The sequence below is a fragment of the Vulpes lagopus genome, chromosome 10 (assembly GCF_018345385.1).
Source record: "Vulpes lagopus strain Blue_001 chromosome 10, ASM1834538v1, whole genome shotgun sequence".
Classification (NCBI taxonomy): domain Eukaryota; kingdom Metazoa; phylum Chordata; class Mammalia; order Carnivora; family Canidae; genus Vulpes; species Vulpes lagopus.
The window spans coordinates 15,003,548-15,030,078 of record NC_054833.1 but is presented as its reverse complement, the minus strand read 5'-3'; the positions used below and the strand labels follow the sequence as shown (position 1 = coordinate 15,030,078).

Sequence of the window (26,531 nt, the reverse complement as noted above, 5' to 3'; positions counted from 1 at the left end):
GGTATTTTCAGCTTGAGGCTCAGAGTATATTGAGCACACAGTAATGGTTCAGTATCTTTAATGATTTTATTAGAAGGGTGAGATATTCTCTGGGATTTTTTTTAATTTAAAAAAATTTTTTTAAAGATTTTATTTATTTATTCATGAGAGACACAGAGAGAGAGGCAGAGGCACAGGCAGAGGGAGAAGCAGGCTCCATGCAGGGAGCCCAATGTGGGACTCGATCCTGGGTCTCCAGGATCACACCCTGGGCTGAAGGCGGCGCTAAACCGCTGAGCCACCCGGGCTGCCCTATTCTCTGGGATTAAAAAAATTTCATGTTTGTTTAATGAGATGGTTTTGTTTTTATGACTTTGGATTTTTTAATAAGTATCTCTGACGTAACTGTAGCCTAGAATAGTGATTTCTTTTCTTTTTTTTTTTTTTAGAATAGTGATTTCTATTTCTCTTGCATGTTATTATTTGGTAGAGTTGATGAAAATGTTGTTGTTTAGGTCTTACCTCTAGAGATTGCTTTAGTTGTTCAATGGGAAATTCTGAGAGCAGCCCGGGTTGAGAGCCTTTGGCCTAGTAGAGATCTTCTTTGGTGAATTTTAGAATGAAAAATTATTTTTTAAAGACAGTATGTTTGTGGCAAAATTTAAAAAATATTTTTCAGGCAGGTGCTTAAAAAATAAAAAATGAAGAATGTATAAAATAATATCATACATCTCCTATCTTTAAGAGATAGCCATTGGCAAGCTTTCCGTTTGTGCATTTTCTGTACATATGCAAACATATTTTTAAGCAAATAGGATCATACAATATGTACCATTCTTTGACTTGTTTTTACTCAGTTAATATATTTTAGACATCTAGAGAAAATCATTTCTCATAAATAATTTTGTCCAAGGATTAAAAACAAAAGTACAGAAGATAATTTTTGAGCTACTTGGCAACGGGGCTGATGAGAGATACAGATTGGGAGCAGGGCTATTTCTAGTATTGTTTGGAGGCCGAGACACATCACAGCTCTCCAGTGTAACAATCCAGGCAAAATTCGTTTAGGATGAAGATTATTGGACAGATTTGAACAGAGAAAAATAATGAGAGGACTTTATAAGGTGTGCCCAGGAAGAAGGAATATTTCCTTTCATGAATGAAGGCAATTGTATGGATGGCAGGCTTCATAGTGTTCTATTTTGTGCACTGTATTTTTAAAATTTTGTTTCTCATCTTGCTTAGCATTAGCAAAGTCTCCCTCTGGCCTATCCTCCTTTCACTGTTGCTCAGTTGCTGGAAGCTTGGATTAGGTGGGATGTGGGTAGACGGGGAGCACTGGGCCTGTGGATGTCCACGTTAGCTGGATGGCCTAGACAGTTTAAGGAAAAGTGGTGGTATCCCACGCCTGTCCTCTCAGCACCTGCCCTTCCTCCAGGGCTCTTGGACATCTGTTCTTGCTCTGCTCTTGGGATCCTGCAGTTCTCTTCACCTGAACTAACCCGGTAGGTTTCCTGTGTTTGCCAGTAGTGAGCAGGGCTTTAGACAGACTTGCTTATGCAGAATAGAACAAGATCTCCAGAGGCCCTGTCCATGGACCAGGTTGTGTGCATCTATCAGGTAATTCACAACCATAGTGATAACATGAAACCTGTTAGTTACAGATATTCTTAGCAGAGTTCATTTTTTCCAAGATAAATAAGATTGTTTTAAAAAGCTAGAAACATGAAAATAGATTTGAGTTTAGGTAGTTCATGCTCAGACTGCTTAAGGGATAACCTGGCCTGGTCATTAGAGGACCATTTGAAGTTCTATTTTAGTTGTTTGATTCTTTGATATCTTGGGGCTTTATAAAACATTAAACATAAAATTTTACATTTTCAAATGATCAGGCAGATTTATTGTTGAGGCCAGTAACTGTGGAATCTCTAGGCAGACACCATTACTTACAGTCTCTCACTCGTCTTAGATGGAGTCAAGAATTTTTTCACTCTTTTCGTATTTCAAGGACAGCAAAGAAAAGTGCTTTGTGGGACAAATCTGGTAAGCTATCAAAAGTGGGCTTGGGACACAAGGCAGATGACTGGCTGCTTATGAGTATGTGCCTATTGCTATAGAGCCTTTTTGGTCTCAGAGCTCCCTTGACGAAAATGCCCCCATGTTATTATTCCCTTATACTCCTACTTTTTAAGGATCACTTTGAAAAATTTTATCTTTTAAAATAGAAATATCTTCTGAGCAGGTTAAGCCTTTTTGTCTTTCATGCATTTATTATAAATTGAAGCTATTTGTTTGGGAGTGACAGCATGAAAACACTACTCTCCTGAAAGCTAGAAGAGAAAAACCGTAAGATGCAAGCTTCGTCTACTTTTCCTTAATGACCAGCATCTTTCTCTCATCCATTGGAAGCATGCATGGTACTTCAGCAAATACTGGAAAATATATCCGATGTCTCTTTTCTTCCAGTGTTTTCACATTAACTGAGTCCATTCTAAGTGTTAATTCTTAAGAATTTGGCAGGGTGAAAAGGATTTTATTTTTTACATCTGTTTTCTGTGTATCATTCTTTTTTTAAAAAAAATTAAACTTTTTACTTTGAGATGATTAAGAGTCACATGCCTTTTGTTAAGAAATAATGTGGAGAGAACCCATGTACCTTCTACCCAGTTTATGCATTGAGAGCATCTTGGGAACCACAGTGTAATATCAAAACCATGATAATGACATTGACCCACCAACCTTATTCAGATTTCTCTAATATTACTTGTGTATGTGTGTGTGTGTATTTATTATGTGTGTGTATTTATTTCTCTACAGTTTTGTCACTCATATGTGTATCCACCACTACAGTCAAACTATAGAATAGCTCCATTGCCACAAAGACCCCTGGTATTTACCTTTTTATATCCACTCCTTCCTTCCTTCCTTCCTTTGTGAGTTTTTAAAAAGAGTTTATTTATTTGAGAGAGTGCACACAGGGGAGAGGGGCGAGGAGCAGAGGGACAAGGACAGGCAGACTCCCCACTGAGCCTGGAGCCAGACTCAGCCCTAATCCCAGAACCCTGAGATCGTGACCTGAGCTGAAATCAAGAGTTGGGCATCAACCTGACTGAGCCACCCAGGCACCCCACTTCACAAGTCTTTTGTTTGTTCCTCATTTATGGTCATGATATAAAATAATTACCTTTGAAATTTATATCTATACTTTGAAAAGTCAGTTTATATTTTTAAAGTGTAGTTAAAAAACACAATGTTTACCATCGTAACTATTTTAAGTGTACGGTTCAGTAGTGTTCAGTACATTCACATTGTTGTATAACAGATCACATCTTTTTCGTCTTGCAGAACTGCAGTTCTGTACCCACTAAACAGCAACTTCTCATTTCTCTCTCCCCAAGCCCCTGGCAACCATCGGTCTGTTTTCTCTCATGAATTTGACTGCTGTAGATATCATATGTAAATGAAATCATACAGTATTTATCTTTTTGTGGCTGGCTTACCTCAGTATAAAGTCAAGGTTCAGCCCTGTTGTGGCATGTGCCAGGGTTTCTTTCCTTCTTAAAGCTGAGTAATACTCCATTGTAGTAGGTACAGTCCACAGTTCATTTATTCATTCATTCGTTGGTGGACACTTGAGCTGCTTCCTCTTGGTGGTTATGGTGAATAATGTTGCTGTGAGCATGGATGTGCAAATCTCTCTCTGTGATCCTGCTTTTGCTTCTTTTGGATATATACCCAGAAATGGAACTACTGGATCGTATGATAGTTCTTTTTTAAAGTTTTTTGGGGGAACTACTGTACTTTTCCATAGCAGCTGCACCATTTTACATTCCTGTCAACAGTGTATATCTGTACTTTAGTGATGTTAGGACAAATACATTTTAATCTATTTTTATTCTCTTTATTTCATGACTGTTTTATTGACTTTTCTTTAACACTTGATAGAGAATACTAGCATGGATAAAAGATATTTTGCATTATAGAATGTTTGCATACCAAGGACGATCCTCAAGGTGACATCCAAACATTTTGGAGTCAGCTCTTAGAGCCATAAGTAACAGAAGACTTACCGGAACTAGTTTAAATAAAAAGGAATTTTATTGCGAGGAAACTGGAATGTTACGTTGGAACTAAGGATAGTCCTATGGCAGGAATCACTGGAATAAAGGATTTGGTTGTCTCTTGTCTTTGATGGATCCATTTTTCTTTCATCCTGTTCCATGGCTCCCATCATGTGATGATGAAATGGCTCTTCACCAATCCTTCAGCTACTCAAAGACTGAGGTTCCCTGGTCCCAATCCAGAATTCCCAGGGGAAAGAGTGATGGGCGTAATTGGATCAGTTGCCTCCCCTGATGTACCTCACCATAGGCTTGGGCAGGGAGATGGAGTCAATGCAAGGATGCAGCAAAGCCTGCAGGAGCTGTATGAGTTGATGAGGTGGGTGCAGGAAGGGAATGAGTGCTGTAGAGTCAGAATGGAAGGTGGGCTCATCAATCATAACCTACACCAAAATGAACAGTAATTATGGACACATCGAAGAAAGAACAATGGAGCTTGCAAAGGTCTGGGTAAGGACTATTAAAATGACCTGAGGCAAAAAATAAAAAGAAAAATTGTGAGTGATACTTTAGTATGTAAAATTGAGAAAATAGAAAATCATATGTCAAACAGCAATTAATTAACTTTATTCCAAGAGATTTACAAATCTATTAGGGGTATGTTATACACATTAATGTGATTACAGCTATATGACAGAGACACTTAGAGTATATTAGAGCGTAGCCTTAATGTTCTGACGTCCTGGAACTCCTTCCTCATTGAGCGTTAGTGATGATGATTGTCATTAACGTTTATTTAGTGTTACTACATGTGAGGCACTGTACTGGGCATTTTTTATATTTGGTATTTAATTTACCCTTCCTCCAAACTGGGTGTGCACTATTTGCTAAACCGAATTTTCTAGGATGTTTTCGACAGAACTATTAACACTCTGCTTTTCCTTTCAGAGATGTGGTACTGGATCTTTCTGTGGGCTCTCTTCTCCTCTCTGTTTGTCCATGGTGCTGCGGGCGTGTTGATGTTTGTCATGCTGCAGAGGCATAGGCAGGGGAGAGTAATCTCGCTCATTGCAGTCAGCATCGGATTTCTGGCTTCCGTAACTGGAGCAATGATTACTAGTAAGTTGATTTTGTTTTGTTTAAGGACCTAATTGTATATGCACTTTATTCTTACAGTGAATGTGACAGTAGTGTAATCTCCCCTGTAGGATTATTTTCAGCACTGATCACACTTCACCTGGAAGGTAAAGATCAGTTCACTTACTCATTGAACACATTGTTTTTGTACTTCTCTGTGATGACTCGCTCTGCAAGGTTCGGTGGGAAATAGAACAACTTGTAAAAAACAGCAAGGGGCACAGAAACTCATGGGGAAATTTATCTTCTACGGGACATAGTTTCTGCTTTAAAAGAGCTCCCTATCTAAGAAGGGAAGGAGGTAGGCACACAAATTTGACAGTGAGAATTGTCATTAAAAAAGTGAAAATATAATCCATAGGTCCTTGATGTTACCTGCCTATGGCTACAAAATAAAATTACACTTTCTTCGTGGATACAAATTGTTAGGACACAAATCTCCCCAGCCTACTAGAGATTAGCCACTTGAGAGGATCCTCTAGCTACGTGCAGCTCTTCCCCTGTGCTACCCTGTGTGCACTTCATACAGTCCTCAGGCTCATTCCCTCTGCCTTTTCTTAACTCTGGGCGAGGCCCCAGCTCCACCTTGGGTTCAGTGAGTTCTGGTTTCTGCTGTGCTGGCTGTGCCAGGACTTAGATGTGTCCTGCTGAGACTGGAGAGTGCGGCAGCTGCTTCCTCCATCTGACTCTGCCAGAAATGGGCTGCTTCTCTGTGCTGCTGCTGATTTCTGCCTGAGCCAGTGGACTGTAGAGGCTTACATTGCCATTCACTTCTGGCCCACTTCCATAGGTCTGCAGCAGCTTGCTGCTGCCCCAGGAAGGACATTTCCCTTCTGGTTGGTTCGTAGCCTCCAGGATATGATAAGTCCTCCTTTTGTATCGGGATAGTCACTTTTTCCCAGAGGGACTGGTATACCTTGCCTTGGGAGGAGAGCCCTGTTCCCATGTCTCTGTGTCTGTTCTGTGGCACAGCCATGACATCCATAAAATAGTTGTGGGATATGGTGAGTCGTCTGTTTTTTTCATCCTTTCTTCACTCACTGTTTGGTGTTTCTGTGTCACTCTGTATTAGGTTTCTGTTGCTGCATGAGCCTGTAACCTTATCATACAGTACCTCATCCATTTTGCCATCGACAGGGTTTAAAACAAGTTCTCAGGTTTAGTCAAAGCACAGGGTATGCCTAGTGAAGGGATGGAGATTCAGCTGGAAAGACAGAGTGGAGTCCAGTCCTAGAGGATCTTGGAAGGCCGACCGGAAAATACGGACTTTCTCCCTGCAGGCCGTGGAAAATAGATCATTTTGAATGGGATTGGCAAGAGGCAAAGCAGTCCAATGGAAAAATTCATTTTAATAGCTGAGTATAGGTATCTGTAAACCAAGAGAAAACTCTGAAAGCACGGGGACTTTGTCTTCATCACTGCTGTATTCCCATCAACAAAGCAGTACTGGATCATAACAGATACTCAGAAAATACTAGTGGAGATGGGGTGGAGTGCAGATGAAAGAAAGGGAAAAACAAGGGAGGGAAGAAGGGAGAAGCAGGGGAAAGGAAGAGGCAGGAAGAGGAAGGAAGAGGCCTTGCCTATGATCTGAACTTGAAGCTGGGACCCGAGCTACAGTAGTGGCTGTGCTTGGACATGACCTAAGGACTATGGCAAAAGGAAAAATATTTGAATTGGTTTTATTCACTGTGGTGGCCACAGAGAGGCTTGAAAGGGAGTGCCAGTGTTTTTTGATGGGGGCCACTGTTGTGATCGTGGACACACCACGAACAGAGGAGGAAAGAAGAAACAGCCCCTTAAGAGGTTGTAAGTAGTGTGCAGTTATGTGTATTTATTGACATAAATCATTGTAAAAGGTCAGAGAGCGGGAGAAATGTCATTCTACTTCTATTTATCTCTAATCATTTGTACCCATGTTACCTAATTTCAAGTCACCCAAGAATAAAATAGGCCAGTGATTTTAAATACTGCAGTGTTATAAAAAACATAAGTATACATAATTTCAAGGAAAAATTTCTATCCAGGTTAGCAGTAAAACATTTAAATTTCTTCTGGCTAATTTTTTGACATGCAGACTCTTGAATTGAGAAAACTAGCCAAAATAAGAATATTTTAGCTATATTTATTTCTTAATGCAATTTGTGTCAATGCACTCATAGCTGTGTACTCAAGTCGGCAAATGATTGCTTAATATCTATTTTGAATAAGAGGGTGACTGATTATCAATACACATCTATTAGATTTTGCTGCTACTTAGGTTTTATTTCCAACACAGTGATTTTTCAGTTTTGTTGGTTTTGATAGTTAATACCAAAATTGGGAGAAACCGGGTTTCTGTATAGTGCCATCAGCTGGCATTATATACCTGACTAATTTTAGCAAATCTGAAGGTATAAAATGACATCTCTTGGTTGGTTTAATTTGCATTTCTCTGATCACTAAAGGTTTTGAACATCTCTTCCTTTGCTTATTATATATTTAGATTTCTTTTTCTGCAAATTGCTTAAGTTACATACTTCTCTTTTGGGGTTCTTGCTTCCTCATTAAGTTACAGGGATTTCTTACACAGTAGAGGTGTTGGTCTCTTGGTGGTTTTGGACTTTGCAAATAACTTCTCAGTCTTTTATCAGTTCCCTTCATCTATGATATTTATTGAGCAGAAATCCTTAATTTCTGTGTAATCAGCTCAAAGAGGTTTTTGCCTTATGGTTTATAATTTATAAATTATAATTTGACCCCATACCAGGGTCAAAAGATATGTTGATATATTTTCTAATGTTGATTTTATAGTTTTACATTTCATACTAAGTCTTTAATTCATCTAAAATAGGAGTCAGCAAACATTTTCTTAAAGGGCTAGTTAGGAAATATGTCAAACTTTACAAGCCAGGCGGTCTCTGTCACAGCTCTTCAGCTCTGCCATGGGAGTGTGAAAGTAGATACAGACGTGTTTTAAATGAATAGACATGGCTTTTTCCGATAAAACTTTATTTACAAAAACAGGTGTTCAGTTTCAGGCATAATTTCATAAATTCCTGATTTGTGCCTTGGTCTAGAGTCTAAATTTGTATTTGCTATTAGGTGGGACTCCAGGTATATTTATTTTTCTTCCCATGTAATAAGTCAGTTTTGACCACACCATCCACTAAACACATCTATCGTTTCCTCATTGATTCATCTTGCCTTGCATATTATGCTCAAGGCACAAGGATCTGTCTCTGAACCTTATTCTGATTTGTTAGTCTTTTTATGTGTTCTTGCAGCAAGGTCACATTTTTTTATCCATGTGGTTTTGTGGCCTTTCTTAATACCTGGTTGGGCTAGATCCCTCTCATTTTTTTCTCAAAGTTAACATAGCTGTTTATGGACTTTTATTCTTCCACATAGATTTTAGAATATGTCTATTAAGTGTCTCAAAAATTACAACTATGGTTTTTATTGGGATTTAATTGAAGGGAGAGGTTAATTTGGGTAAAAGTGGCATAGTAAACTGTTCCTCCTAAGAACATGTTATGGGTTTCCGTGTATTCAGATAATCTTTTGTGTCTTTTGTTAGAGTTTAAAAATGTCCTTCTCAACAAGAGGGATACATATTTTTAGTTAATTCTTAATTTTTTCTTAGGTCATGGTGGTTGTTCATGGTATCTTTCAGTGACATCAGTTAGTTTTATTGGTGTAGAGAAACACTTCAGTTTTCTGAGTTGAGTTTATGAAAGATTAACAAAGCAAAAAACTGATTCTTTGGAAAGATATGAATAGATTGCTGGCAAACTAATTAAAAAAGAAGTTAAGGCAGAAAAGTAAAGCATAGACCAAAATAGAGTAAATAACTACAGACTCAATAATAGAGCCAGAATAAAGAATTGTAAAAATAACAGTTTTGCAAACAGTAATATATTCCTAAATATAAAACATCAAAATTGGCATAAGAAGAAACAAGATATGAATAGGACAAAAAATATATTTAAATAATTGAAGTGTTGAAGACCGTCCCCTCCCAAAGGAACTCTAGGCCCAAATGGAGTTTTTGGATGAGTTCTACCGAATTTTGAAGGAACAGTTTAGTTCCTGCCCAAATTATTGAGGAAAAGGGAAGAGTAAAAGCTGTTCACAGCTTATTTGCTAAGGTCAAAGTAATCTTGTTAAGCAAGATAAAAAGACTGTGTGGAATTGGAAAACTACACGCTCATTTACCTTTTGAGTGTTACTCTAGGAATGCAAAGAAAATTCAGGATCAGACATGACCATGACTGCCAATAAAACGTTGTTTATGGAAACTGAAATTTAAATTTTGTATAATTTTCATGTATCATGAAATGCTTTTATTTTTTAAAAACCATTTAAAAACATAAAAATGGTTGTTTACTCCTGTGCCACCTCCATGTGCTGTGGTATGTAGATTGGACCTTTGGACTATAGCTTGCTGGACCCTCATCTGACCAAACAGGCTGATAGAACCAACACTGTTCAAACCAAATCAGCCTTAGTCATCCTATCTGCTTTCTCTCAGGAAATACGGAGGGCAAATCAGATTGCTTTCATTGGTGTGCCATAGCAGGCCCGAGTCTCTCTTGACTTTGTAAGTTCTTATCTTTTCTTAACCTTGTCAATCAGCAGTGTTGCTTTCTCCACTTCATCTTCACTACACCAGTGTTCGCTACTCCCCTGGTCCTGGGGGGAGGGGAGGGGGTCTTTCCTTATTTCCTTATTTCTAAGTGATTCTTTCTACCATTGTTGGTAGTGGCAGTTCCAGTTTCTTTCAAGCATCCTGTTCTGCTTGTGTCTTCTTCATTCTTGCCTAACTTAGCCTTGTATTTCACCAAGAAAATAAAGACCATAGTATTTGTATTCTTTCAACTAGCTAGTGTTCAGCAAAATCTACTACAGAGTGAAGACTAAAGTACAAACTGGGAGGAAGACATTTGTAAATATATATAAATAGAAAAAGACTAATATCCAAACTATAATCTTAAGACTTTATGAATCAAATAAGAAGAAAACTCAATAGAAAAGACAAAAGATTTGACAGGCATTTCATAAAAGTAGAAAGCCCTCTTGGCCTCTAATATGTGAAGAAAACTTCAGTCACATGAATTATCAGAGAAATGCAAATTAATCACAGAGATGACAACTCTTATCAAATTGACAAGGATTAAATAAAAAAAAAACCAGCTTCTTCTGAAGCTAGGGAGTTATCTGGAATATAAATCAGTACAACTACTTTGGAAGCAGTTTGGCATTACTTAGTGAAGTTGAAAGTGCCTATAACATAACACTGAGCGATTCTACTTTCACCCATGTTTTGAAGAGAAATTTTTGACTCTGAATGGACCACAGGTCATACATAAGAATGTTCACAGAAGCACTGTTTGTCATTGTTAAGGATTGGAAAAAAATGTTATTGGCAGTAGAATGGACAAATTGTGGTATGTTCACGCTTAGAATTCTGTGCAATCGTGAAAATACATGAATTGTAGTTAAAACAGCACAGGTAGCTTTCTGACCTATAATATTTGAGCCCAAATTCCAGAATACTTACAGTGTCAATTTACAGAAAGTTAATTTATTTAAAAAACTAAATAATACATATTCTTAGGATGCAAGAAGGTGGTAAAGCTGACAAAAAGCAAAGGAATGTTAAAAAATTCAGGGAGGGAATGGGACATAACAGTAGAGTCCATGGGAACTTCAAAGGAAATAGTGATGTTCTCTTTAGTTGGATGATGGTACTTGGGAATTTGTTGTTATTTTATACTCTACATATGTATTATTTATTTGAGAGTGAAAGTGGGGGAGAGAGGAGCAGAGAGAGAGGGAGAGAGAACCCCAAGCAGGCTCCATCCATGCTGAGCACAGAACCCGATGTGGGGCTCAGTCCATGACCCTGAGATCACGACCCAAGTCGAGACCAAGAATTAGACCCTTAACCGACTGAACCACCCAGACATCCCTACAAATATTTTTATAAATACTCTTTTATGTCTGCTCAATATTCAATAGCAGCGTTTCCAAATTCGTTTAATAGGCACACAAAATTGTTTTCTTGCAGATCTTTTAGATTGAAAGTTCCACTGGTATATAGTCTTCTTTGACCAGTGCTTCTGAGTGTGAAATCCTCAACATACTGGGGACTTGTGTAAATCTACTTTTTTTTTTCTTTTGTAAGTCTACTTTTGGAGGGCACTTGTAATTTCCAAAATGTTTCCTACTTGCTTATCCACTGGAAAGAAAATGATGGTTTGTTTTATTTTCTGTATTACACTACATAGACTTGAAGGGCTTGTCCTCTGCTCTTTGAAAGATTTTAAAGAAGAATGGGTTATTTAGTAGCTTTGTTGGGTTTTCCTCAAACCACAGGGGCCTTCCAGAGTGAAATAAATCCATTTTAATCACCAGACCAGCCAAATACTAAATTAAGGTGTCAGCTTATTTGTGAAAGAAGAGGATAGTGGAGTGGAAAGGTTCTCAGTACTCATTTTCTAGTCCTTAAATCTCTTTCTTATTCCATTCTCACTTTGCCTCTTAGGATGCTTTTCCATGGCTCCAGACCTCCAGTTAAATTCTAAACCCCTATGAGAGATGCCCCAAACATGCTTTCCTGGGTCCTCTACCTCCAGCCAAGAGGCCCCACCCTGAGCTTCAAAGGCACAGAAATTATAAATATAATGAAAGTTTCTTGGAATTATAGGGAAATTTAGGCAAATTGGCGTGGGTATTTTTAGATTTTTAGAATTTTAATTACATAAGTCATGTATGAGTACATATATTCTCCTTGTAAAACTCAAAACATTATGGATAAGACAAAGGTCTCTTTTGACTAGCACTCCTAAACCAGTCCTCTTCTCAATGTAATCCCCATCTGTAGCTTGTATTCCCCCCAGATTTTTACTTATGCATTACATTCATTCATATATACATATATCCATGTTTACATACATGCACACATGCATATGGTGGATGCATGTTCTAGTAGAGAATATTATATATAGCTTTAGGGTTCATTTTCTTTGCTGCATAAATGATATGTTTTAGGTTCTTTCTGTGTCAGTTCATAAGGTTTTTATTTTTCTTTTGAAATTGTATGGGTTTCATGGTGTGGGCTTGATATAGTTTCCCCACTCCAGACTGATGGATATTGGGTTCTTGCTTTTGGTTTTGTGATGTTTTTGTTTTTTGCTATTACAAAAAGTACTGCCTTGGTTATCATATATGTGTTTGTGTGTGTGTGTACTCTGGACATGAATCAAGTATTTTTCTAGTCTGTCCCTTTATGGGTTTTGCCCTTTTTAATGTAGTTTAAAGCAGTCCCCTTTTCCTGATACCATAGGTATATTCTGTTCAGTTTGAAACTTTACATTTATGGCTTTGTTTTTAACATTTTGTTCTTTAACTAACTATCTGAAATTTATTCTAGAGAGTAGGGTGAATTAGGGACCTAGATTTATTCCTTCCAGTGGCTGCTAGTTGTTGCAATACCATTTACCGAAAGCTGAATCACTGATTGGAAATACCTTTCTCATTTACTACTATGACAGTTTACTAGCCAGAATTTAGGGTACATACTAGGACCACTCACTCTTCTAAGTAGTACCTCTTCATCTTCATGCCCACCCACTCTACAGTTGAGGAAATAAGGCACAGAGAGGTTAAGTGATTGCCCTGTGTAGCACATCTGCGAGGTAGTGGATTTCGGAGTTTGGGCCACAAGTCTGGCTCTGTAATCCATGCTCCTCACTTCATAGAAGCATGAGGTGTTTGACCTGACACATTCGCTTACCATTGCCTAGGCAGCCTGAGCTAGCAAGTGCTTAGATTTTCCACTTCGTGGATCCTTTTCGAAAACTTAGTGCTGGCGAGATGGAGACCAAGTGATGTTTTTAAAATTGAAGATAGTCATGGAAATCTAGGGTAAAGCCACATGAAAACAGTATTTCTCAGGTTTATTTTAATATTTTCAATTTAATATTTCTAATAGCAAAGTATAAGATCCCTGAAATTTTTTTCTTTTTCAAAGATTTATTTATTTTAGAGAGAGTGTAGGAGAGAGCGGCAGAGGGAGAGGGAGAGAGAACCCCAAGCAGACTCCACACTGAGTGCGGAGCATGAGTTGGGGTTCTATCCCAGGACCCTGAGATCATAACCTGAGCCAAAGTCAAGAGTCAGATGCTTAATCTCCTGAGCCATCCAGGCATCCCGGATCTTTGAAACTTTTAAAGAATGTTACCTAAATCTAATATTTGAGGATATTACCAATTTTACTAGTGAAGTTTATTACTTGATTATGTAAATGTTGGTGCCACTAGTTTTATTTAATGTTGAAAGGACTATCAGTCACTTTATGATTTTCTGAATTCCTTTTCTTTTTCACTTAGTGCATGTGTGACATGATTGAAATGATTTGGGGATTTATAGCCAGACTAACCTAGATTGAAATTCCCCTCCTTGTCCTTAATTGTATTTCCTTGGGCTAGTAATCAAACCTCTCTGAACCTCTGTTTTTCTTCTTTACTTAGGTAATACTGCTCTGGAGTAGAATGTTATTCAAACAAGATATTTGTAAAGTTGCTACCAAGATACGTAGTATAATGTAGTAAACATGCAATACATTTTAATTTCTTTCTTAAAAATATGTAGATTAATAATTTGCGTTTTCCACTTATATCTCTTTAGAGGAACACAGTTACTTTGTTTAGGAGATTTTAAGAGAACTACAGAGTTAATTCTTAGCTAATTTTTAATGAACAGGTTTCTATCTCAAATAATTGTCATTTCAGTGTCTCCGAATCATTTACTTCTGGTTTTGCTTTTTGTTTGGCCACATTTTCTGGGGGAAAATTTGAAGGCCATTTCAATCTGTGGGAACTCTAATTTAAATGTTTCATTCTATATAGTATATTAATAAGGTGAAGTGTTGAATCAGATGGGCTCTGAGACTCCTGTAAATCTGGGATCCTCGCATTCTCTGAAATGAGCGTTATCTAAACATGTTTCCCAGATCAGATTGTCGGGTTCATCTTCCATTTTTATTAGATGTCAAGATACTAGTCTCTAACCTTACAGTTGTATGCTTTATTAAAAAAAAAAAAAAGAATAAATTACTTTTTATGGTAGATTCCGAAATGTAATAGTCAAGTATCCTGATATTTTACATGACATTTAAGAATTAATTTTTAAAAATTCTTGAATAATTTAGAAACTGCATTAAAGTGTGTGGCTTTCTGTGTCTTGGTTCATAATCGTCAGTATATGGAGTCTGGCGCCGTCTGGCCGGCGCCGCCCGGGGAGGGGAGCTGCAGGGGCGGTTGTCCTGCCGCGGGCGCGGGCGGGGCGACCTCGGGCGACCTCGGGGCTCCCTCCCGGGCGCGCAGGCAGTGACCGTGTCCCTCTGTCTGTCCGCCCCGCCCCTCGCAGGTGCAGCCGTCGCGGGCATCTACAGAGTGGCCGGCAAGAACATGGCCCCGCTGGAGGCGCTGGTGTGGGGCGTGGGGCAGACTGTATTGACGTTGATCATCTCCTTTTCAAGGATCCTCGCCACGCTCTGAGCCCCGAGGGAAGGGCTTGCTTCACCCGAGGCGGCCGACGTGCAGATGCTCGGAAGGCGGCGTGGTCGCTGCGTGCGGAGACCGCCCCCTGCTGTCCGCTGCTGCACCACCGCCTGCACCTTACGTGCCTCGCCCCGGGCCGGCGCCGCCTGGGGACCCGGGACGCGGGGACCGGGGCCGGACGGGTCGGAGCTGCGAGCTGCCCGCGGACGCGCTGCTGCGCACTGTCCTCCCGAGCAGCGAGCAGCGAGCAGCGAGCAGCGAGCAGCGCCGCCGTGGGTTAGGGACGTGCGGAGGAGGAGCTGATACTCGTGCCAAACTCTCTCTCTCTCTCTTTCGCCTTTCTGTTTTGTTTTGTTTTTGTTTTTTTTTGAAAAACATTGATCATGTGACAATCTGCAAGTGTAGATGTAGATGAGTGCTGTGAACCATATTCCACACGAATTCAGGTAACAGTGAGGTTTTGTTTTGTTCTGTGACACTAAATCCCGTATGAGTGCTGAATACTGAATCATTTAATACGCGGTAAATGCTCTTGGTTTTCAATGTCGAACGTTTCTGGGATTTAGGGCTTTAATATATGTAGGCATTTATTGTTATTTACTTTAATTTATGTGGAAAAATAATACTTAATGGCAAACTAGCTAAACTCTTTTAAGGACTCAAAGTAGACCTGTAGGATGCATCCCTTCCGCTCACCTAAATAACACTTTTACTAGTTTCCCTCCTACCTGACTTCTCTATTGATATGAATTCAAAATCTCCTGTGGGTCACACACATTGACTGTAGTTCGTGTGTCATAAAAATATAATTTGAGAATTTTCTTATAAACTTTGTAAGAAAAAAAAGTCTGAAATGCATGTTGCATTCTTTGACCCTTCTAAAGAAAGTTCTTGCCATGTTTCTCATGGAGAAAACATCTTTATAACTAATATCTCGGTGGGATCATATTACTTGTTGCATATATCTTGATTTTTGACAAAACATAAGCAGTCTTTCATTCTGGAGTATTACCTGTGTTTAAAGAGTGGCCTAAATTAGGCTGTGAAAACAAAAAGCCTCATTTGTAGATAAGTAACAAGTACATTATATAAGAAGAGTAATAAACTATCTTACGTTGGGCATGTGGTAACATAATTTTGCTAAGTAAAAATTGGGGAATATAGCAAATAATTTAAAAATTTGGCAATTTCAGCGGATTAGTACAGTGCTGATCATATATTAGAGTGGACTGTTGTTCAGTTCTCAATTTGCACTGCTAATTAAGTCTACTCGAATTAGTGATGACATTTATTAGAATGAAAAAGTCCTTCGTACAAAACACTTGAAGAGGTTTTGACAAGATGTAGTTGTTTTCAAGAGTGCAAGGAGTAAGGGAAACAGAACCTGGTTGAATTTGTCTCCTACTGAGATTGTTTTAAATGCCAGGTACTCTTAGAATAAATGTGCTGACTCAAAAAGCCACTGCAGAAGATATGAAGTCAAGGGCAATCCAAAAAATAATCTGCATACTCTCTAGCCTCACTGTTTTATAACCTGATTTGGTTTAAAAAAAGAAAAAAGGTACATTTCTATTAGGTCGCATTCAAATTTAAGACCTTCATTACCCACACCATTTTTTCTCCACCGAAAATCAGAATATATATATAAATGATTTAACAATAGGGAGTAGGAGAAGAGGATACTTTTACCAGCATGGAAGCCAATTTTGGGGGTGGCTTGGAAATCTGTTTTTTTTTAAAAAAAAAAAAAAACAATAAGCAGCTGTGCATCCCTAGAGATCTTTGAAGTAAATCTTAAAATTGACTATTATGTACAAGCCTAAAATTATTTTCATGTGTTCTTTATATTCCCGATGTTCTCCCAAATTAAATTTAGGCATAAATTTTCCAAGTCAATTTGATTTCTCCTTTTCTTTTAGACTTGAATTGTGTTCTTCCTTTATTTTGGCTGTTCTGTCCGTAATTTCAAGTGTTCATATTCTTTGAGAGGAGTTACCAATAATGTGTTCACATTGTTTCAAATCTGCAGTATGGATATTTATTTTAATGTATGGTTGTTTCATGATGTAAGAAAGTTATCATGGTAAGGGAATACGAGCACATGGTTTAGAATCCAAAATTAGCTGGAAAATTACCTGGACACATTAAATCCATCAATGTGTGGACCAAAGAGATTCTAACTCCTGTTTTTGCTCTAGAACGGAAATATAATTGGATGGTTAATAGTCTACGGAGTGTCCTGCAGCTATCTCCCCATCAGGTTGCATTATGTTATGAGTTTGTGTGTGTGTGTGTGTGTGTGTGTACTTTTAACCGTTGGGGGAATTTTTGGTTTCTTTGCGTTTTCAGCTCTTTTCATTGAGATTTTGTGCAACTGTCACTCTCTTGATGTTTTAAAATGCAGTTGAATAGTGTGAATCAATGAAATTGTCTTAAATAGCTATTTCTATGCTGGGATTTTTTTTTTTAATCAGTGGTTTTCCTACAGAGACAACAAATGCTTAATGATATATATCTACACACACAGATATATCATAATATATCTATATGTAAAGCTGCTATATATGAATATAGTCTAATTGGAAAGCTTTTGTTCAGTGAACACTTTCATGTTCTAGTAGAGAATTTTATATATATTTGTTCAGTTGAATGATCTTTTAAATAAGGTTGTTTGAGATTTTTGAATTTGGGGAAATTTTTCTTGGTTTATTAATGCTGGAGACCCTTGTTTGTGATATGACAAAAGCCCTTGTTGATGTGTTTAGGTTACAACTTCTTAAAATTTGTATGTGATTTAGCAGTAAACTTTCTTTGTGATAAATGCAGGAAAGAAGGGGGAAATCCTCTGAAGTTTATTCACTCCTTTATTTAAAGAAAATGTTTACTAAAATATGGCTAATGGTGAAATCAGTTCCCCAAAGAAGAGATCTATGCCAATATGCCCAAACTAATTATCATTTAGCATACTGGTTAGAACTGTCCAGAGATCAGAATCAATCAGGGAGGCCCATCAAAGCTACAAATGATGCATAAAACTTTTAGATGAAGGAGGTACAAGTGATCTGCCCCATGGATGACTCCACTGGTTGCCTAAAATAAGGGCATTTTTAAATGGTGGCTCCATTCAGTGCCCACAGCTTAATATTCTTACTTTAGATGTTAATGTGTACTGAACAGTCTTATAGTTTGTTACCCGATGTACTTTCTTAGTGTTTGCAATGTACATTTCCACTGCCTAAAAAAGCATAAGGGTGTTGTCTGTACCTTAAGTGAGAAATAAGGAAGTGAGCTGCACTATATATCATGCATTTGTGATATAAGGAACAGGGTTAAGTTAAAAATCAAAGAGTGTTGTTTGAAAAGAACTTCAGAGAAGGTCTAATTAAGACACAGGAGGCGTTGCCATGTTACTCTGCCCACAGTGGCACAGGCCAACTAATTCAATTCTGTAAACATTATTTGATGGATCTACTGTTTTCAGGGTGCTGTACTGAGTATTTTCTTTAGTAAGTTGTACAAGGATGGCCGAGATGGATCCCTGCCCTTGAGTCCACCAAGAGCTAGGAAGGTGATTATAAATCATAAAAAGGTTGGGACACTTCATTTCCTGGTTCTCTTTGAGAGTCTCTTTCCCCCCTGCCCCCAAATTTGGTTTTCCCAGTTTATCTACCAAGTGGACTTCGTGTAATTAGGATATCAGTACGGTGACATGGTGGACAGAATGCTAGACTCTGCTAAGCCAGCAACATCAACTCCAATCCAGGGCCTGTCACTTGGTGACGTTTGGTGTATGAATGCAAAGCAGTATGTATTTGGCAGTAACTGATCAATAGAAAGCCATTAGAATTTTTTAAATTAACTTTTAACATCAGTTGAATATGTCGTTTTGTAAAATTCATCCACTTTCTTCCATTTCCACATTTTCCCTGCACATATTTTAAGAAGGAGACTAAACACTGTCTCTTACAATCTTGCTTCCTTCACCTCCTCTCCACCTCGTTATTCTGAAAATCACCAGATTCTCCAAGACCACCTCTGGGAGTGGGTGACGGTGGAAGTGGTGAGGGCAAGCCGACTGTTCACTGCTAGTTAAGCTAGAAAAAGAGTGAGGGTAGCCAGCACTGACTCCTTTGCCTTATCCTGCTCACTTCCTTGGATCGTTCAGCCGACATGCATTGAATCTCTACGACATTTAACCTAACTATCCTTGTTTTAGGGATGGGAAAGCATGTCCTCTGTGTCCACTTCTCTTCCGCCACCCTGGGCTTCAGGCTTCAGGTGTCGCATCAGTTCTGCAGGAAATGGAGCTGGGCTTCAGTGCCTACCATGTCCTTCCCTCGTGGACCAAAGGTGCATACACCATACTTGTTTCTAACTTCAAGGAAATGTTGTTATTTTTACTTCATGTCCATGTTATAATTCACGAAGTCACGAGATGCTAAGAATATTTTCTGAAATATTCTGAAACTACTTCACTCTTGCTATTAATTTTTTTCCCCTCTCGGAAAGTCTTAATCAGAATCTCTTCCGAGTCCTTACTTGTTTGTAAAATGTGAAGAACATGGAACGTCACGAAGAAATTCTGGTAGACGTAAATTGCAGAGAAGTTGGCACCACTTGCTGGGTAGCTGTGTAAATTGCTGTTCCTTTTAATAATCAGGGGTGAGAATCTCAGTGCTGAGGGCTAGTGATCCAATTTGTTGGCTCATAATTTCTCTTAACTCCTAGTCCTTTTTTATAGCATCTTGGAGGGAGAACTCTTCAGGGACAAAAGGACATTTTTTGATTAAAGATGATAAGGTTTTCTAACACACGGTAGCATTTTGTGGCAGTGGGAAGTTTGAAGGAGGGTAGCAAGAAGGAGGGTAAGGCGGGCAAGCCTAGGAGGATGTGAGGAAGCGCCCTAGGTGATGGGAATACAGCCGCCTCCTTGCATTAGGTTTGTAAACTACACTGTTGTGAGTATTTCTGCTGCATGTCGACTACATGCCGTTTCTTTGTGAGACTTAACACAGTATTTGCAATCCAATGGTGTGTGTGTGTGTGTGTGTGTGTGTGTGTGTGGTGTGATAGGTTTGCTCCTCTCACGGAGGGATCTCTGTTCAGTGTAGGCAGTACAGCATTTTTGAGGAGGCTACTAAAGTAGTTATCTAAAAAACATATATGTGAATTTGTTTTGGGAAGATAGTGCTTAATCTGTAATGTATTTTCAGTAGATGTGAAGATGTACCAGTTAATACTTTATTAAATTGATGGAAACACCCAAGTTTCTGAGTGAACAGAGCTATGAACTGCAACTGTCTCCTCCTCCCTTGAGTATAGAGGACTCATCTTTAAACTCATTGCACATATGTTGAACTTACATAATAACCCTTTGTCAATTTTGAGCACTAATTTTTCAGCTTCTTAAAATCTCCCTCTTCCTTCCATTCTGTTGTCATATGGTATAATTTAAACATATGTACAGTTTGTTGATAGACTCAGAAGTGCTGGTTTAGAAGAAAATGTTCTTAACACCTTATGGTTATGCAGCTATAATCTTACTGAAAAATAAATGCTATAGGAAAGTCAAGAGAGCATGAACCTCTTACATGTTTTTTTGGATTATGTCCTGCACCCATATCCATGCCCCTTCACTGGTACCAGGCCTGTCCCTTCTTGGGGAATGTATTTAGGTATGTAACTGAAACTGGAAAGTGGTATCAACACAAATATATAGAAAGAGAAACTATAATTCATAATTACCATAACTGTAACCCTTTTTCTCCTAACCACATATTGATAATTTCCAAGGATCATCTCTTGTTTTAGATCCCTGTAATAAATGAGTGTTAACTTGACAGTACTACTGATAATGAGAAATTTCTCTTGTTTTTAAACTAAAATATTTGCACATCATCACTAAGTATCTTGGTGGAAGGACCGTTTTAAAGTTTTCTCCATAGAGAGCAAAATAGAAGCACTTGTTTGAAAAGTAATTAAAAATTATTTCCTTTCAGTACTGGGTGAGTTAATAGTCTGATTGTCGACACTTTCTTGGTATTTGTGGTATCAGATTCAATACACACACACACATACACACAGACATACAGACATGAGCTGTACACATTTAGATGAACAAATAAAATTCCACAGTATTTTGCATCTTAGCCTTATAAATTGGTGAAAATCATATGATTGTACCAGGAAGTATTAATCCTTGACTTTAGTCATCTTAGGATGAGAGCATCAACTTCAAGTTAACCAACAAAAGTGTCTTGATTTAAATAGCAAAAATATAGTTTACCCGATAGGTATTAAAAATTCACTTTCAAATTGTGTTAACTCTCAGATCACTGATGAATCATTTAGTGAAACAGTAGTTTTTAAAAGCTAAATGGTGCCTTAGTGCCTTGGAAGTTAAGATACTTTTGCAAAGTGAATTTGGCAGGATTCAGGATTGACACACTTGTCACTGGGATTTAGGGACGGTGTAATTAACTCCTTATGGTGAATAAAAATCAGCCATTTTGCCACTGACTCTGACAGATGACAACGAGTTTCATCACCTTTTCATGATGTAGTATTTGTCTATATACTTTTTCTTTTTACAAGTAAGTTTGAAATGGAGAAAAATGTAGTCAAGACAATTAAGTGTGGGATTTTAAAATTTAGTTTTGTTGTAAACTAGAAATTCTAGTGTGAACAGTGTTAGGTTTATACCGTAGTACAAGGGCAGACAGTTGTAACCTTTAGGAATATGTTTACCATCAGGGATTTATTTTTACTATAGAAATACTTAATGTACTGTGAAGTTTAAAGACAGGAAGAATAAATGTTGGACGGGGTAACGCACAAAAACATAGGCATACGTGATGAAGTACCCTACATTATGTGAACACAATTCCTCCCCTTCTGTTAAGACTATAAACTACACTGTATGAGTATGTGTACTGCATGTTTACATAATACAGTTTAATTTTGAAGGATTATTTTAAAAACTATGTTTATGTATAATACCTAACAAGCTGTAAATATTGTATACTATTGATTTTTAATTTTATATAAGCGATTTTTTTATTTCCCAATTCATGTACAAATCTCACTGTGTATATAGCATAATTTCCTGGAGAACACAAATTTTGCAGTGAACTTTAATTATTTTAATTGTGGTAAGCATCAGGTTAGCCTTAGGGATGTTGGTCTTTAAGTTATTTTTCACCACTCATTTTCTTCAAAGGGCAGCAATAAACATATGCAAGTTATTTTTGACTATAGAAAGTTGGTCTGCAAACACAAGATCTAGGTTGCAATTCATTGCTTTAAAGAAAAGATGCACAATTAGTATCATCCACTGTCTCACCACAGGACCGTTTCCGAGGTCCGTGTGTCTCTCTCCTCTTTGTAATATACAGGGTGAACTCTCTACTGACACACACAAGACAACTGTTAACAGTGAATCCAGCACTTAAATGTCATTACACAGAATTTATTGGATTAAAAATTTGTAATATACAGTATTTTAATAAAATTTCTGTATTCAATTTCATGCACTTATATATAAATAAACCTGTCTTTAAAAGCTTTATGGGGCGTTTTGACTCTTGATGACATAGCTTTTCAACTCATTTGCTGCAAACCCGAATGTTTTCTCTTCCGCCTCTGTCCGTTTTTCTCGGCCGGTTTTACCTGTGGATTTTGGAAGTACTGCTGCAGGAATAAGCAAGAAGCCCAAAAGGTGAACTTGGTTGAGTTTATTGTTTTACCCAGGACCAATTGTAGGCCAAATAAACATCTTCTTCTAAGAATTATTGTTTTAAAAGGTATACTATCACTTTTATTGATAAATGACGACTGTTTATTGAGTACTTACTGTTAGACGCTTCATATGTATTTTTTTTTCATATGTATTCTTTAACGCAGTGATCCTTCAAGTTAAGTGGATTACTAAGGTTTATGAAGGTAATCCTTTACAGATAAAGCATTGGAGGTTCTGAGCAGGTGAGAAACTTCTCAAGGTCACATAGCTAATAATGCTGTGCTGGGGTTTTCTTACTCTCTTACCTGTGTATTTTCTCCAGTATGTCCTGTCAGCTTCTACAGAGCATTATGGGAGCTCCTGCCTGAATTATGATAAAATTCTCATTCTTGACCAAGACCAGATGGTGTTGTGGGGATTTGAAAAATTGCCAACTCAGGGTTTGCAATTGTTAAGTTTATGAATATTTTGAATTTTGAATTTTTGTTAGGGATTTCCAGGGGCTGGTATCAGGTACTCAGGCTCATCTATTTTCCTGACTGAGAAAAAATTGAGACTGACGGAGCCCGTCACTGCACTGTAATTGTTATAAACCTCATGGGAATAAAAGCTAGGTAACTTTAAAAACTGTGCAAGCAAAATGGAAGTAAACAATTTTTTCCCCACATACATGGGCATGCTAATTACTGAGTTGAAATATAACTTCTTTTTTTCTAGGTAACTATTTTATTCAACCATAAGAATTATAAAACTATTGTATTTCCCTTTCCTAAGTCTTAAAAAGTTCTTGAGCAAAATATAAATCTTGAGATTAAAAAGACATTTTCTCTTTTGCTTCTATTGTTTTTAGCTCTTGAAGTAATATTTTTAAATATTTTTCTAATGGGTAAACCATCTTTGGGTATTTTGATATTTACTGAGCATCAAGAGAAAATATCAAACTTCAAATTTATTGCCGCCAGCGCAGAACAAGAGCAGAGGGAAAGGTACTCTGGAGGACGGATGTTCAGGTGTTACACTGAACTAGCTCCATGACGGAGAATGAGTCCTAGTCAGACTCGTTAAGAAAGAATAGCTGACTTACTGAATATATACTTACGCCATCTATGTTTTGAAACTGAACCCTTGTTAATTTATAAAATAGTACCTAAAGTTTTAGGGTACAGGGAGAAAGGGAAATAGGACCTGGGGTTGATCTTTAAGGAGTAGAATTTGGGTTCACCTCCAGCTGCTGATGGAATCTTATCAGAAGAATCTTGACAGTAGAATCCTTTCCATTCCGCTGTTCTTGTTGAACTGCTGCTAATTTTCCTTTATTTGTTGCTATCAGACATCTTTCTTTTGGCCAGTTTTATGAACAGTCTTCAGGCTCAGAGACTTCTGGAGACCGATTGGCAAACAATCACCATCAGGTGGTATTCTTGCAAAGCAAGAGTTTCATCACTAGATGGCGCAATGGTTCTATTTATTTTCCGCGGCTTTTGACTTCGCTTTTACCTACCAATGCACTCTACCTTTCTGTAGGATACATCCAATGTTTTTTTTTTTTTTTTTTTTTTTTTTTCCGGATAAAAATACACGTGATGAAATTAGATATGAGAAAAATCAAGAGCTACATACTATCACTAACAAACTGAACTTCCCAAAGAATGCTAGTATCGTGCTCAGGGGTTTGCAAACAGCAAATCAGAAAATCACATTAATTGTATGATTTGTTAAGTCATTAATCTGGACCTGGATTTCTGTGTTTCCCTCAATTTTTTTATTCTAACTCTTACATAATTTTTAAAAATCTACTAGTTAATGCTTTAGTGAAAGTTACATAATTGGTCAACTTGTTGGATGAAAGGGAACACACCAACATCTTGCCATGGGCCTTGAATCATGAGACCTGCTTATAGATTCCTGCTCTGCTGCTTAGTATGTGAACTTGGCCAAGTTATTTTCCTCCTGTGATCTTCAGTTTTCTCCGTAAACAGTGATAGTATCTCATGCTGCATGTAATGCGTGTTCAGCAAATACTCGGTCCCATTGGTGGCTTTCTCTCGTGTCTTGTGTGCACGTGGAAGGATGATGTACTTCTAGACTATGACATACGTTTTGGTAGTAAGTTCGGATACCTCCGTGTCCAAGTCAGAGCCAGTGCACAGTGTATTTTTAGAGAGGATTTGTTTCAGGTTTACACAGTCCCATTGAACCGTGTGCTGCTTTGGCAGCAGTCTGCTCAGGGAATTTCTCAGAGACATACCTCAGTAGAAGAGAGCCTGCTCAGAAAAAAGAATGGATAAACTTGCTCAGCAAGCGAATTCCTTGCATTCTGCAAACCAAATATGTACGAGATGAGGAAGCCAGAGCAGCCAACATAAATTAAATCCCCCGACAATGGTTGTGACTCGCCTGTCAGCTGTGCACACAGTCCTCAGCACTTCAGATCCTGTTGCAAGTGGGCTTCTTGGCTTTGTTCTGCAGGGACAGCTTATGGTTCCAACCCAGAGAAGTGTGGGGTTTGCAGCTCCAGGGATTCTGACCTTAAAAGCACAGGCCTCCTTACAGGTCATGGCCTGTAGCAGCATGGAGACGACCATGCTTACACTCTGAAGGGCGATTTAAAGAAATTGAGACCCAACTTAAGCACCCCATTAAGTACCCCATTTTTAAAAATATTTATTTATTTATGAGAGACACACAGAGAGAGGCAGAGACATAGGCAGAGGGAGAAGCAGGCTCTCTGCAGGGAGCCCAATGCGGGCCTAGAGCCCAGGACCCCAGGATCACGACCTGAGCCAAAGGCAGGTGCTCAACTGCTGAGCCACCCAGGTGCCCCGATAAAATGCCTTTAAGAAAAAAAAAAAATCAAAGCCAGTTACCTGGTTCAATGCAAGTATTTTATGGGCAGCAGTTTGGACAAGTGCTAATAAGAACAGACCGGAAATGGCCACAGCAGCCTCCTTGCCTGGATTCAGGTAATCCTCAGCGGCGTGAAGAGATCCCCTTGAAAACTGATTACTTCCCAGATAATCTACGACTAGCTCATTCTTCTTCCACAATGCTTTGGCTTAAGACATTTTCAGGAAGGATGCAGAAGGCCTATATATATTCAATTGAGATTTTAATAAAGAGTCAACCTGTTTTCTTCCATCAGAAATCTCTTCTTTGGGATGAACATTTTTAGTCATAAGACTTACACACCAGTGTTGATAGGATGCTTATGTCATTAGAAGTGCCACCATATTAACGTTTTCCCAAGAGTTAGCTTAACTAAACAGATTATTACTTTCGTAAATAAAGTGTGATTGTCAGAGACCTTTGTTTCACCTTAACTGGCCCAAGGCACACCACAAATTATCTGGACAGGAGAAATTGCCGAGTCAAAGCAAAACATTACGTCTTCCTAGACATTTTGCATCCAAGAGAGACCAAGGAAAAAGGTATACTTTCAGTATCACACAGATGGGAAGCAGTGTGTTAGGGACAGCTGTAGGTTAGGGCCTGCAATAATTATCGGGAGCTGATGCATTGGCCACGACAGGAGGAGTGGACAGCTTGAGTCAAGATTGAGTTAAAACACATCCACCCACGACATCAAGGAATCTGTGGTATTTGAAACTGTATTGGGAAAAATATTAAAAGCTTGAACCAAAATTTAGATTACAATGGTGTTCATAAATAAAGACCAGCTCGCCATTATGTCAACCCGCAAGAGGCAGAGATAATACATCTGTGAGTATCCCCAAAGAATTTTTGCTTGACATTGAAATCTGCACCACTTTTACAAACATCACTTTATATTTTAAAGCATTTCTTTCTCAAATGTATATAAACTTTGTCTTCATTCACCATCTCTGGAAGGGGGCAGGAGTGGTCAAGTGTCAAAGGATTTCTTTATATGCAGACTACAGAATTAAGACAGATCAAGTAATAAGATTTTTTTTGTGTGTGTTTTTGTTGTTAAAACAGCAATCCTAGAAGTTTACGAAATAAGCCCTTGAAGTAGATTCTGTGATAAGAGCAGAGCTTCTTCCATAAGCCAAAATGAGAACAATCAAGCAAAAAATAACAAAGAATTGT

The 26,531-nt window shown here is 38.2% G+C and overlaps 1 protein-coding gene across 1 annotated transcript in view; it reads left to right on the top strand.

Moving 5' to 3' along the window:
* TMEM170B (transmembrane protein 170B) overlaps positions 1–23,083 on the top strand; it is a 35,049-nt gene extending 11,966 nt beyond the window's left edge. The window contains exons 2-3 of the mRNA XM_041770524.1: positions 4,989–5,159; positions 14,592–23,083. Coding sequence (XP_041626458.1) covers positions 4,989–5,159; positions 14,592–14,722 — 302 coding nt within the window. The 3' untranslated portion in view covers positions 14,723–23,083. The remainder of the gene's footprint in view (positions 1–4,988; positions 5,160–14,591) is intronic.
* Positions 23,084–26,531: the final 3,448 nt, after the last annotated feature.